General features: G+C 61.0%; 1 protein-coding gene across 1 annotated transcript in view; it reads left to right on the forward strand.

Annotated features, from left to right (window-relative positions):
• Positions 1 to 9,904, forward strand: part of TERT (telomerase reverse transcriptase) — a 23,126-nt gene extending 13,222 nt beyond the window's left edge. Inside the window, exons 9-14 of the mRNA XM_077749401.1 lie at positions 1,179 to 1,367; positions 4,416 to 4,542; positions 4,925 to 4,986; positions 7,043 to 7,167; positions 7,667 to 7,804; positions 8,203 to 9,904. Coding sequence (XP_077605527.1) covers positions 1,179 to 1,367; positions 4,416 to 4,542; positions 4,925 to 4,986; positions 7,043 to 7,167; positions 7,667 to 7,804; positions 8,203 to 8,306 — 745 coding nt within the window. The 3' untranslated portion in view covers positions 8,307 to 9,904. The remainder of the gene's footprint in view (positions 1 to 1,178; positions 1,368 to 4,415; positions 4,543 to 4,924; positions 4,987 to 7,042; positions 7,168 to 7,666; positions 7,805 to 8,202) is intronic.
• Positions 9,905 to 12,944: the final 3,040 nt, after the last annotated feature.

The raw sequence follows: 12,944 nt of genomic DNA on the forward strand, positions 1-12,944 counted from the left end.
CAGGCTGTGCCGCACACACGGAGGAAACAGGTGAGGCCCTGCACCTGCCGCTGCGCCCCTGGGGCGTCTTTCTCTCTGTAGGCCACGTGGGAGGGACAGCGGGCTAAGTGGTGCTCCGAGGCCTAGGACCACGTGGAGTCTCGAGTGTGGGGGCCTTGCGTTAGGCAGGGTGTCCCCAGCACTGTCCCCCCGGGGCCCCAGGAGTCCGGGGCTGATTTTCAAGTGTGCTTTTCCAGAGAAGGAGAAGGTCGTTAAACCCAGGGGTGTTTGCTTTGGTCGCTGGGCTGTCGTTGAACAAATCCATCTGGGCAGCGTCCCTGCAGCCCAAGCTGCCCGTGGGGGATTCCCAGCAGCCCACGGGCTCGCCGTCCACAGCAGCCCAGCACGGTATTCCCACAAGTGTACGTTTTCCAATGTGTATTCGTTCAGAGACAAGTCCAGATCCTCGCATACAGCCGTCTTCTAAGATCTTAGCCACATGTGGCCAGTGGTAAACCAGGGGTTCAGTACAGGGCCCAGCTGCTGTCACAGAAAGTTCTAGGGATGACACTACAGGCAGGTGGCTGAATGGGTGTCAGGGTTCTGCCAGGGATGCAAACCACTGGGGATGGACATCCTGTGTCCAGGGGAAGATTTTTGAGGATTCGGCCCTGATGCCGGTGTGGGTGAGCCCGGCGGTCTAAGGTCCACGGGGCAGGCGCTGGGGCTGTGGTATCGGGAAGTTGCTTCCCTCCTTGGTTCACCCGTCCTGGACATCAGGCCCTCCCTAATGCATGGCCCACCCCGTGGCGGACAGTCTCTTCCTTTAAAACTGGTGGGTTATGGTTGTAGATCTCATCAGGTGCTCATGTGACGCTGTGACCTATAGCTGTACACGTGGACATGGCTGACTGGCTGGCCCGTGGGCTCTGCCTCCCCCCAGGCCCCCGTCTCCCCTACTGTCAGCTGGTTCCAAGCTGACAGCTCACCTGTGACCTGTGACTGGGGTCATCTGGTGTCCGGTCGTGGCCCTTCCCTGGCCCAGCCACCCTGCTTCAGGCGCCGGCCTCGCTCACCCGGAAGCCTCTGGGGACAGGCACTTGGAGTCTTAGCAGGGCCATGTCTGGCCTTCCTCGGACACCTCCCTGGGGCCCACAGAGCCCCGCCTCCCAGTGGCTGACGTGGCCTCTCTGCTCTAGGACCCTGGTCAGAGGTGTTCCTGAGTATGGCTGCACAGCCAACTTGCAGAAGACAGCAGTGAACTTCCCCGTGGACGACAGCGCCCCAGGCAGCGCGGCCCCCCTCCAGCTGCCCGCCCACTGCCTGTTCCCCTGGTGCGGTTTGCTGCTGGACACTCGGACCCTGGAGGTGTTCTGTGACTACTCCAGGTGCGTGTGCCCGCAGGAGAGCACGGGTCAGCACCCCCCATTCCTGCCGCTGCATCACCCCGTGGGCTCAGGCCAGGGGTGCCCCGCTTCAGACGGGGCAGTGGGCTGAGAGCACCCGCCAGGTGAGCGGTTTTCTGCACTTTTTTTGGTAACAGGTGCAGCAGACCAGGGGTCACTGGTGTGTTCTGCGGGGACCTTGCTGGGCATAGGTCTCTTTAGGGCCAAGCCACACACCTTAACGCCCACCGTGGCCTCGATGGGTCACGTTTGTCCCTCTGAAACAGGGCTGTGAGGCAGGGGGCCTACTCCCAACACAATACCCTGGGACCTCAGGCTGCCACGAAGAATGCCACGGGCAGGCTGGCTAAACCACACATTCACATGCCTCTGTCCTGGAGGCCATGAACCTGAGATCCACGTGTGGGGGCGGCTGGTTTATCCTGAGGCCTTGCTCCCTGGTGTGTGGTCTCCCTGTGACTTCATGCTCTCTGTGTTCTTGCATCACTGGTGTCTTTTTTTCCTGCAAGGATGTGGGTCCTGTCAGATCTGAGCCCACCTATGGCCCAGGCCTTAATCGCTTTTTAAAGACCCTGTCCCCACATGGAGTCGCATGGGTTAGGGCTGCAACACAGGGGTTTGGGGACACAGTTTGACTCCTGACAGCCAGCGTCTCTGAGCCCAGGAGCTCCCGGGCTGTGCTGAGTCTTGGCGCAGACACAGGCAGACTCGAGATGGACGTGGATACACGAATCGCCTTTTTTATGAATAAGACCTACAGATCCCAGAGCAGGGGCGGGTGGTGGGCCTTCCCCTTGCTGTTGTTGACCAGCTGTCCCGGCTGGAGCTCTCCCGACCCNCCGTCTCTCTGTGCCCCGACCACACCAGTTTGTCATGAACTGCACACCATTTACTTGCTCCCCAAGAATCTGTGGCCATTTGGGGGACAGCATCCCATCCAGGGACTGTCACTGGGTGAGGATGACGCCCGGGAGCCGTGGGTGTCGCGGGGCAGCTCTGCCCCCGCAGGCCCTGACAGCACGTGCCTGTTCACAGAAGCGGCCCTAAAGGCCCGGCAGCGGAGGCGGAGGCGCCTGGGCACCGCGATGGTGCTCTGCGCTCGAGGCAAAGCCTCGACAGGCCGAGGAGGAGAGTGGGTGCCGTCTTAGGAAGGACAGTGACAGCGCGGACTTCCCAGTCTTCCCCGAGGCCCAGCACAGGCGAGGTGGGGAGGGGGTGCCCGGTGCCCACACGGGCAGGTGAGTTTGGCGCGGCAGTTGGGGTCAGGGCGACCTCACGACCACGTGAGAACTCGTCTCCTGAGAACTTGGGGGAGCCGCCCCAGCTCTGCCTCTCAGCACGCCCAGGAGCAGCAGATGGGTGGAGAGGCCATCCGGCCTGGTGCCAGGCGGACAGCGAGCAGCCGGGACGGGTCAGGCCAAAGGAGGCTGGGAGTGGCTCTGAGCGCCTGTGTACAGGGAAGGGGATGCCAGCTCGCAGCCACGTGTCCTCACTGAGCCCGGCGTCTGGGGCCCGTGGCTGCTTCTTGGACGTGTCCTTCAGGTGCAGGTGAGAGACCTGCCCCTGGTCAGTCCGCTCCGTGGGGAGCAGGATTCGAATGCGGGCCCGGCTCTGGCATTCTTGCTTCTGTGCACCGAGCTCTGCACGGGTGGACACAGAGGCTTGTAGCAAACGGCAGCAAGACGCCGCCGTGGACCCTGATCAAGGAGGTGAGGGTGACAGTCCTCAGCACGGCCCCCAGGACTGGCCATGCAGGCGCTGGCAGAAGGCTCTGCCTGCCCTCCCGGGGTGCTCCGGCCCCATCTGTCCCGCGGGCTCCTCTTGGACCCCAACACTTGTGCACATCCCTGAGGGTGGGGCAAACCGGACTGACCTTTCTGGAAAGCAGTGAATTCCTATTACGGTCCTTGAAACATTCATACGTTTTCCCAGTAATGGCACGTCCAGAAACTCATCCTCGAGAAAAAGATTCGTGGATGCCGTCTGAGATTCCACCGGACCGGATGCTTGGGCAGCGTGACTTAGCACCGCTGTCAACAAAACGATCTAAATCGAGGCCGTGTAGATGTTAGGCCTCACCAAGAAGAATCCTTAGTTTGCCATTAAGATTGCTGTCAAGAGGCGCTTGGGGGACTCAGTCGGTTAAGCATCTGGTTCTTGATTTTAGCTCAGGTCATGATTCCAGGGTTGTGAGTTAGAGCCCTGAGTCAGGCCCTGCGCTGACAGCACGGGACCTGCTTGGGATTCTCTCTCTCTCTCTCTCTTTCTCTCTCTCTCTCTCTCCCCCTCTCCCTCTCTCCCCCCACCTCTCTCCCTCCCCCTCTCTCTTGACATGTAGACATTTTAAAAAATTGCTGTCAAATAACATTTAATAAGATGAAAACTTGAGCTCGAGGTAAGTGTATTCCAAGTGGTGCTGAGGGATATGCCCCAGGACACAGGTTACATGGGTCATGGCTGCATTTTAGGTACTCAGGTGCAGACAGGTGGTGGCATGGCTGGGATGCCCATGGGTGCAGGCAGGTGGTGGCCATGCCAACGGGTGACTTTCCTCCCACTGCCTGTGTCTTCCATGTTTCCCACCTTGAGACCACAGTCATGGGTCAGGCTCTCTGTGGGATGACCTCCTCCTTCAGGAAGCCCTCAGGGCTGCCAGAATGCACCAGACAGTGGCCTCGAGGCCCAAGCTGCCCAACTGAGCCCATGGAGAGCTCGCCCAGGAAGGCGTGTGTTTGTGCGTGGTCAGCGCATTGGTCGAGTCACACAGATTTTGTAGGTGCTGTGTGCCACGTGTCAGTGACAAACATGTAAATGGCCCGTACTGTGACTCAGGTGTGCGTGGTACATGGTGCCCGCCCTGCCTGGGTCCTCCATGCTCTGATCTCCGCCCTCTGGAGGGTCCTGGCCTCACACAGGGCAGGGCCGGGTGTGGGCAGACACACGCGTGTGATCAGAGTGCATGCTTGACCGTGGGTGCCTTGTGTGTGCGTGGAGGGCTCAAGTTTCAGGGGTTCCCACTCTGTGCCGCAGTTACGCCCAGACCTCCATCCGCTCGAGCCTCACCTTCAGCCAGGGCGCCAGGCCTGGGAGGAGCATGCGTCGCAAGCTATTCGCAGTCTTGCGGCTCAAGTGCTGCGCTGTGTTCCTGGATCTGCAGGTGAGCACGTGGCCGGGGGCGCCAGCAGGCTCCGGGGCTCAGGCCGGCCGGCTGAGAGCTACGCGTGTTAAATACACGGTGTTTGTGTGTGTGCCTGTGTGAGTGCGTACACGTGGGTGTGAACGCCCTCAGCCCCGCCTGGGCCCGTCTTCCCGGGCACCTGGATCCCTCCCCACGGTGGGGTGGGGGTCCGAGGCCTTGGGGCTCAGGCTCTAGAGCTGCTGGGCGCCCACGTCCCATCCCTCTGTGCCTGTCCTGCCCTCCAGTAGCAGGGAGGGGCCACCGGGGCCACTTTCTCCTGCCTCCATTTGACCTGGTGATAAAGCAAAACAAATTTACACTCTGGAGGTATTTGCAATGTTTATTTTTCTTTGTGACCCAGGTAAACAGCATCCACACGGTTTATACAAACATTTACAAGATATTCTTGCTGCAGGCCTACAGGTGGGTTCGCCGGCCACGCCACCATGTGCCACAGACCCTTTCCCCTCGGCGCTCCCTCGGCCTGGGAGAGTGCCCTGCCCTCCGGGGTCCCAGCTTACGGCTGGGGCAGCATCTGCAGGTTTCCAGTCGCGCACACTATGGCTTGTGCATGTGCACGTGCGCTGCCCAGTGTGGGAAGTGCCTGTTTCACCAGGCGGTGAGGCGCGGCCAGCGTGGCCTGGGTGTCCCACTCCTGTGCCCTGCCCCAGGACCTCGCAGGGGCCTCGGGTCTTGGAGAGAATTGTGCCGATACAAATGAGGGTCCACGGCACTCTGATGTCCCCCAGAAAGGGGTGGTGGGACGTGGGTCCCAAGGAGCCCAGCTGCCATTCTCGCCCCACGGATGGTGAGCTTCTGGAGCATTCTCCATCCCTGGGAGGTTCCAGGTCGTTTCACTGAGAATGTGGATGCGGCTGGGCAGTCGTGGATCCTGTCCGTGTCTGTGCTTTTCTGAGTCGTGAGGGAGACGTTTTCCCCTTGAGGCTGTGTTGACACTGCCGGTCGCACCGCCTGCCCCAGCCTCAGGGACACACAGCCGGGCTTTGCTCCGGCTCCGGGGAGCAGCTGTCCTCCTGCAGTCAGGCCAGACGGACGCGTGAGCTGTGGGGCCAGATGGGCCACGCATCTGCGTAGAGCCCCTCAGCCCGCGTTAGCCAGAGTCGTGTACTTGTCCTGGAGCGAGGTTACCGTCTCATGGGAACTGGCCAGGGCTGGGCGCAAGCTCCCACCGTGGGTTTCCTGCCAGAACCCCCTCCGGGCCCTGAGGACCTGTGCCCATGGCAGCCATGGGGGCGGTGTCTGCCCAGTGTTCGTCCACTGTCGTGTCCCAGGAGGGCCTCAGGGCTCCTGTCCTGTGCCCCGCCCGCGGCTGTGGTACTGCCCTTCCCTGCCTCCCCAAGCGCCGGGCCTCTGCTCTCGGGAGCGAGCTGCCTGGACGTCCCTGACGGCATGCTCAGTGTGAACATGGATGTGCCCCCCGCGCTGCACGCAGCTGGACGGGAGGGCGGACACACACTTGATTCTCAGCCCCTCCGATTCTAGGAAGAACAGCCCGGTGGTGCTTCCTCAGGGGCAGGCCAGTCCCCTGGCCAGCTCCACGCCCCTGGTGGCCGGGTCACGTGCTCCAAGGAGGGGCCCTGCTGGTGGACCTGTTCCTCGTGGGCCCAGGCCTGGGACACCGGCCCACCAGGGAATGTATTCGGGTCCTGGGTTCAGGGAAGGCACCCTCGCGGCTCTGTCTCCTCGTGAGGGGGTGTGCGGCCCCAAGACAGCGGCGCCAAGAGCTACCGGCTTCTCCGGCCACCGGCAGGAGCGCCAGCCGTCTCCACATACGGAGGCTGCGGCAGGTGGGAGATGCTGAGAACACCGCCCTCTCCGGGGTGGGAGTGTGGAAGTGTGAGGCTGGCCGGTGAGGGGGGGCGAGGCCGTGTGTGTCCACGTGGCCCTTGGGGCAGGACCCCCTCGTGCACTGTCCAGTCGGAACCCGCAGGCTCCGCTCCTTTCGCAGCTGAGGGTGGGCGTCCTGCTGGAGGCGCTGGGAGACCAGCCTCCGCCTGTGGAGGCCTCTTCCCGTTCTGCACCGAGCACCCACTCCAGCGAGGGTCCTCCCCCAGCAGAATGTGCTCCCTCCAGGGCCCTCCCCGCCGGGCTCCAGGGAACGTGCTCCCTTCCCCCCGACCCCGGGACCCCCCACATTACATGTGTGCCCTTTCAGAGCCAGCCGGTTCCTGCAGGCGGGAAAGTATTTCCCACGTCAGCACGGTTACTGTGCCCTTGAGGGCAGGTTACTGGTCGAGCGATGCGCATGCATGTTATTCCAGAAGGGGCCTAGGTGGTTAGTGAGCGCCTGGTGAGGCCATGTCATGCGGTTGGCCGTAGGCACGTGCGTGCACCCACAGACACGACGTGCATCCACACACACGCGTGCCCGTATGTGTACCTGCAAGCCGAGCGCACGCGCACATGCACACACGCGTTCCAACGGGGGGACGTTGGCTGAGCAGTATCCCTCGCTCAGGTTCCACGCGTGTGTGCTCCAGCTTCCGTTCAACCAGCCAGTGAGGAAGAACCCCTCCTTTTTCCTCCGCGTCATCTCGGACACCGCGTTGCGCTGCTACTCCCTCCTGAAAGCCAAGAACTCAGGTGCGCAGAGAACTGGGCGCTGCTGGTGGGCTCTGAGGGGTCACCTATGCTGCTGGCAAGGCCCAGATGCCGCCCGCTTCAGAACCAGCGCCGTGTGCCCTGGGAGCGCCTGCGCTGCACCTGCTGCCAGCCGAGTAGAGTCGGGGGCCCGAGGGAGGGAGGGAGGCTTCTGCCTGGGGCTCCGCGTCTGCAGCTCGGCCTTCCTCCACTCTCCGCCCCCCACGGCCTCTCGCAGAAGGCTCTTGTCCACCTGCGGCTTGGGCCGGGCCGTCTCCCCAGGTTTCTCGCTATTTCCTTTTTGTGCAAGTTTCTTCAGAGAAGCGGAAGGATGTCAGCTGTCAGGGTCCTTGGTGCTTGTGTCGGGGCTGTCCTTGTCCTTGAGACGAGATTGCCTGTGACCTCTGCTCCTGGGCTCGGGGGCAGGGACCCCAGCCGGCATCGGAGGGGAAGAGGAGTGGGTGGGGCCTTAGCCTGTCCCTGTGTCCCCCCCCCCCCCCAGGGATGTCCCTGGGGGCCAAGGGCGCCTCTGGCCCGTTTCCTTCTGAGGCCGCGAGGTGGCTCTGCCTGCACGCCTTCCTGCTCAAGCTGGCTCGTCACAGCGGCACCTACAGGTGTCTTCTGGGGCCACTCCGGGCAGGTGAGTATGGCCCAGCACGCCCCAGCCCCCCGTGTGCCTGCGCAGCAGTGAGGGCTCCTCCGTGCCTCACTGGTGGTGGGTGGGTCTGCAGCCCCAGGTGATGGGGTGCAGGCTCTTTCTCACCCGGGGCCTAGACACCCACTGGTCACTCCCCGTCTCCATACCTCCTGTCCCGGGCAGAGTCCCCCAGGCCCCTCCCCAACACTGGCACAGGGGACCCCAGCAACAAGCCTTTCCCAAACACCCCTCCCACCCACCCCACCTGGTGCCTGGAGCTCGGCCTCTGCACACAGGCCTTGCCTGCCTGGCCTTCAGTGGAGTCCCGAGCCCCAGGGGGTGGGGGATGGGGGGAGACCAGTTTGTTCTAGGCCAATCTGATCCCACTTGTCCCCTTGAAGCCAAAGCACAGCTGTGCGGGCAGCTCCCACAGGCCACCCTGGCCGCACTGGAGGCAGCAGCCACCCCTGGCCTGCCCGAAGACTTCAGGACCATCTTGGACTGATGGCTGGTCTCAAAGCCCAGGGCAGGCCCCACGTGGCTCCACATCACGGAATGACCATGCACTGCTGGCCTGGCCGGCGCCCATGTCCTCCAGGGAGAGCGCCCACCCACCACCAGCTAGTGATTGGGGTCGCTGACCACCAGAAGGGGGCAGGCAGGAGAGCCTGGCCAAGGTGTCAGGCCAGCTGCATAGAGCATGTCCCGACCTTTGTCACGCCCCCACCCCACCCCCTGCTCTGGGGAAGCCCCCATCTGGAGTGGGGGTGCAAGGAGGCATGTGGGGTGCTCGGCTGGACATGGGCTCCTTTCTGCTGACCTGCCCTGGGGCCTGCACTGCCCACACCCACCCTGAGGAGCCCTCCCTCAGCTTTGTCCAGAGTCCATGCCTTATCGGGCTTTCCTCAGAAGCCAAGGGCCCAGTCAGCTGTTTGAGACCCATCCCCACCCCTACCTGTGACCTCGCCCTGTCCCTCTCACCTCACACTGGCCTCCTGGAGCCTGAGTGTCTGCCACGTCCTATCCATGGCCACCCCCACTTCCGGACTCTTCCCTGCTGGCCCTTGCTCAGCACACGGTGGCCCCAGGTTATCCTGGGAGCACTCTTCCGCGTGGCCTCCTACCTCTGCACCTGCGACCACTCCTGTGACCACTCCTGTGACTTCTGGGGGCCACAGAAAGAACACTCTGATGAGCCTTTGTTCTTGTAGGTTTAATGTTCCTATGTTTGCATTAAAGCACGTGCTGTGTTGCCGGGAGCCGCACTGGCCTCTTTGGATGGCAGTCACAGCAAGGAAGTGGCAATGTTTGCAGCTCCTCCCATGAGAAATGAAAACTGGTATCTCCTTCTGCTACTGTTGGCTCATGTTGGATATAAGCCTGCTGGTATTGACCGGGCCTCACAATATTCCATATCAGACCCATATTCTGAATACAGATACCTCATAAGGAAAAGCATATTCCTGCCTTTACAAAAGAAATTTTGGATGAAAGCTCTATGGGGAAAGTTGTCAAAAGGCTCTTCCTATGGGCCTTGCAGATCCAAGACTTAGGGGGTTAAGAACACAAGAATTACAACTGAGCCTGGCCCTGAGACCAAGGGCCTATTTTGGGGTTAAGAGCAAAACATAGTTACCACATAGATCTTTGCTAACTGGTGAAACAACAGTCCCTTCCTCAAGGCCTACTTTCCACAAACACCCTCCCTGACCCTGGCAGCTGGGATGAGGACAGGTAACAGTAGCTAAAACATAACCCAGGGGCAAAAGACTGACCCATTCAGGGCCCCATGTTAGTCTCCACAAACCAACCAATTCAGAAACATTCATCCTCTTGAGAGCTGGACAAAATACTCCTAACTTATCTATATACGATTTGACCTATATGTTATCCTGTATTTCGCTAAAAACATTCTGTTATTTCCTTGGTCGGAATAATTCTGCAGTTGACATCACAAAAGGCCTCCCATTGTAAGAAATTCCTTTCTATGACTTATTCTTGTTGCTGAGCCTTTAAATAAAGACACAAAAACCGACAGGACAGCGATGCCTGCCTGGTGACCAGAAAGAATCTCGGGACTCTCACTCATTCTCTTGCCGACACCGTCTGTCCTTCAGGGACCCCTGGACCTGCCGGAGACGGCGCGGCGTCCGGCACCATGTGAGTTGTCTGTGCCGTCCTCCATTCCCGTTTGTGTCCTTGCGTGATGTGCAGGGTCCTTGGCCTGGCAGGGCTCCCGGGGGGCTTCTGGGGCAGGGGTGTGGGAGTGGGGAGTCGGAAAGGGCGCCCTCCTGGGGCAGGTGCGGCTTGGTAGGGAAGGCCTCTGCCCAGCATGCACCCTGTCTTTAGCCAGCTGTGGGCCCTGGGAGGACTCCCTCCTAAGGCACATTTCTCCTCTGGCTGTTGCTTCAGTGTCCACATGATCTGCCCCTTCTGGAGGGTCCCTCGGAATGGGTAGCAGGGGCATGATACAGGGGCTTGGGGGGTGGGTGGTAGCCCACTGCCCCACATCCAGCCCTGTGTTCTGGACCTGGGCTGGTGGATGTGCCTGTCTGCCTGCCCCCATCTGTCCCCTCCGTCACTCTCCCGTTCATGTGTCCTGATATCTGTGGGGCCCCTTCGTTCATGTACTGGCACATCTGTTCAGCTGAGGTGCTGGTGCGCGTCTAGAGCACACCAGGGCCTGGGAACGGGCGTCATGCGTGAGGCCCTGCAGGCTGGGCTGCTTGAGCGGGTCCCCTGGGGGTACAGCTCCACAGCGACCCTGCTCACGCACTTGCCGGCCTCCCTGGCTGGGAGACAGCAGAGGGGCCATGGGAAGGGCCAGGTTTGGGTGTGGTCCTCTGCTCAGGGTCGTGGGTCGCAGCTCAGGGGCAGACGGAGCACCTCTGGTGGGAACAAGTGGTGGTGAAAGGTGGTCAGCCCAGCTGGGCAGCAGCAGGGTGGCCCAGACAACCTTTTGGGGGAGGCAGGGGGGTTAGAGGTGACCTGGGGAGGAGAGGTGGCAGATGTCATCCTGAGCATCCTGGGGGTGTGAATTGCACACAGACGTTCCCCACCCCAACTTTCTGATTTGGCAAATGTAGGGAAGGCCCAGGATTTGCACCTTATGGATTTCCAATCGAGGGTGGTGCCATGGGGGACCCCAGGCTGAGAACCACCACAGGGCAGATGGGGCTGTCTTTTAAGTCATAAATGGCCCCAGGGGCAGAGTAGGCATTAGGAGTTTGGAGGTGTGTAGACAACAAGGTGGTGGTGGGGGACGTGGCTGAGGCCACTGGGGAAGTGACCGGAGGTCATGGAAAGGCCTGTTTGAAAGTGGAGGTTCAGGAGCCCCTCCCCAGCCCCTTGGCCTCTCCAGTCAGACCCTCACCTAACCTCACCTAATAGGCCACCCCGGGCTCACAGCCCCTGTGAGGTGCCCCAGAAAAGGAAGAGCTATCCTGGGGGCTGGAGGCTTTCTCAGGATACCCTGCTTTGTGTTCATTGAGGATGAGCCAACATGCAGGAGACACTCGCGTGCCCTTCCAGACACCGGGTGGGGGCTGTGCTGTGCATGTGGGGCTGTGCAGGGTGCTGGACAACATCCTTGAACAGATGGAAGAAGCTAGAAGGATTGCACGGAGAATAGGTCAAAGTGGGCACAGCCTGTGAAGAAAGGCCCCCACGAGGGTGCTGGCTCCGCCCCACCCCTGCAGCAACGGGAACACCATAGATGGGCGCTTCCCAAGGCTTCCTTCCACGATGTCCCTGAAGGGGCCGCATGACAGGTGTGCTGGGGTGCCCCCGAGTGTACCTGGGACGGGGTCTGTGCTAATGCGGCCCACGTTGTCCGGGCGCAAGCGTGTCTCATGTCAGGGTTTATGGATATTGCCTTGTTTATGGCTGCTGCCAGGCAGAGCGTCCGGACGACTGAGCTGACACATTTATGGCCGACCGAAGTCCAGGGAGCACGTCACCAGCGCACCGGAGGTGAGCGGTGCAGGACTGAGCCCCACCCAACCCGCACACCGCCCCGGCCCCGCTGTGCCCTCGCTTCGTAAACACAGGAGGGCGGACCTGCCCTATCTGGGGCGGCAGACAGAACACAGGGACACCCCTGGGACCCCACACCAGGCGCCTGGGCACCCGCCACTGTCCCCAACGGCTCACATGCCAGGGGCCTGTGTCTGATGTTTCCATCACAGACCAGACCCAAGGCAGCAGCCGCTCTGCCGTCCGTCCCCCACTTGCCCGCGTCTTCTCTGGCACAGGCGTTTTGTCGGCATTTTGCTCAGGATCACAAGTTTGTTTTTGAAGTGTTAAGCCCTTGAAAAACATGTACTCGTCAGGTTCAGTCACTAAAACTTCCTGGTTTTTCTCTTTCGAAAGCCACTGTGTACGCTGCCAAATCTCCAGGCGAAATGTGGAAATAAGATTTGTAAAGGCAGAAGAAAATCTAGTTTTCTGGTCTTCCTTAGATCTAAGCTGCATGTAGAGAAGCTCATTCACGCGTGCATCCTGCAAACACGTATGCAGCAGGTGAGTTCAAAGTGAGTAGTTTAAGAGGAGGCATAAACGGTGTCCCCAGGCCCCCCAAGGTGCTGAGTGGTTACCCCTTCAGCCCGGTTCCTGCCCCTCCCTCACCTGCCGTGCCCCTGGGTACGTACTTGGCACTTGGCCGTGTGGATGCTCACCTGGGGAGGACACTGTAGAGTAAGGGCTCCCCAAGCCCGGGTGCCCTCAGAGCCGCCCAGCCACTGTCGGAGGTGGACCAGTGACCCCAAGAGCCCTACATCCTAATCTCAGAATCTACACGTATCACGTGATGTGGCAAAGCAGAATTATGTGAGCAGGTGGGGAAGTCAGCTTATGGGTTGACTTCAGGGTGGGGAGAGCCTCCTGAATTACCCAGGTGTACCCAGGGTGGTCACGGGGAGGAGAGGCTGTTGGACACGTGCAGGGGAGAAGGACTGGCTGGCCTTGCTGGCTTGTGGAGGGAGGCAGGGAGGGGACACAAGCCCAGGACTGCAGCACGGCGGCCACAGTGCAGAGCTCACCCTACCCATGGGGCACATTTTGGGGGGCCACTCTTGAGTTAGCTCCGTTGTAAGACTCAGCTCCACCTGGCGGGGAGGGGGGGGGGGGGGGCAGGCAGCCGGGC

The sequence above is a fragment of the Crocuta crocuta genome, unplaced genomic scaffold (assembly GCF_008692635.1).
Source record: "Crocuta crocuta isolate KB4526 unplaced genomic scaffold, BGI_CrCroc_1.0 scaffold89, whole genome shotgun sequence".
Classification (NCBI taxonomy): domain Eukaryota; kingdom Metazoa; phylum Chordata; class Mammalia; order Carnivora; family Hyaenidae; genus Crocuta; species Crocuta crocuta.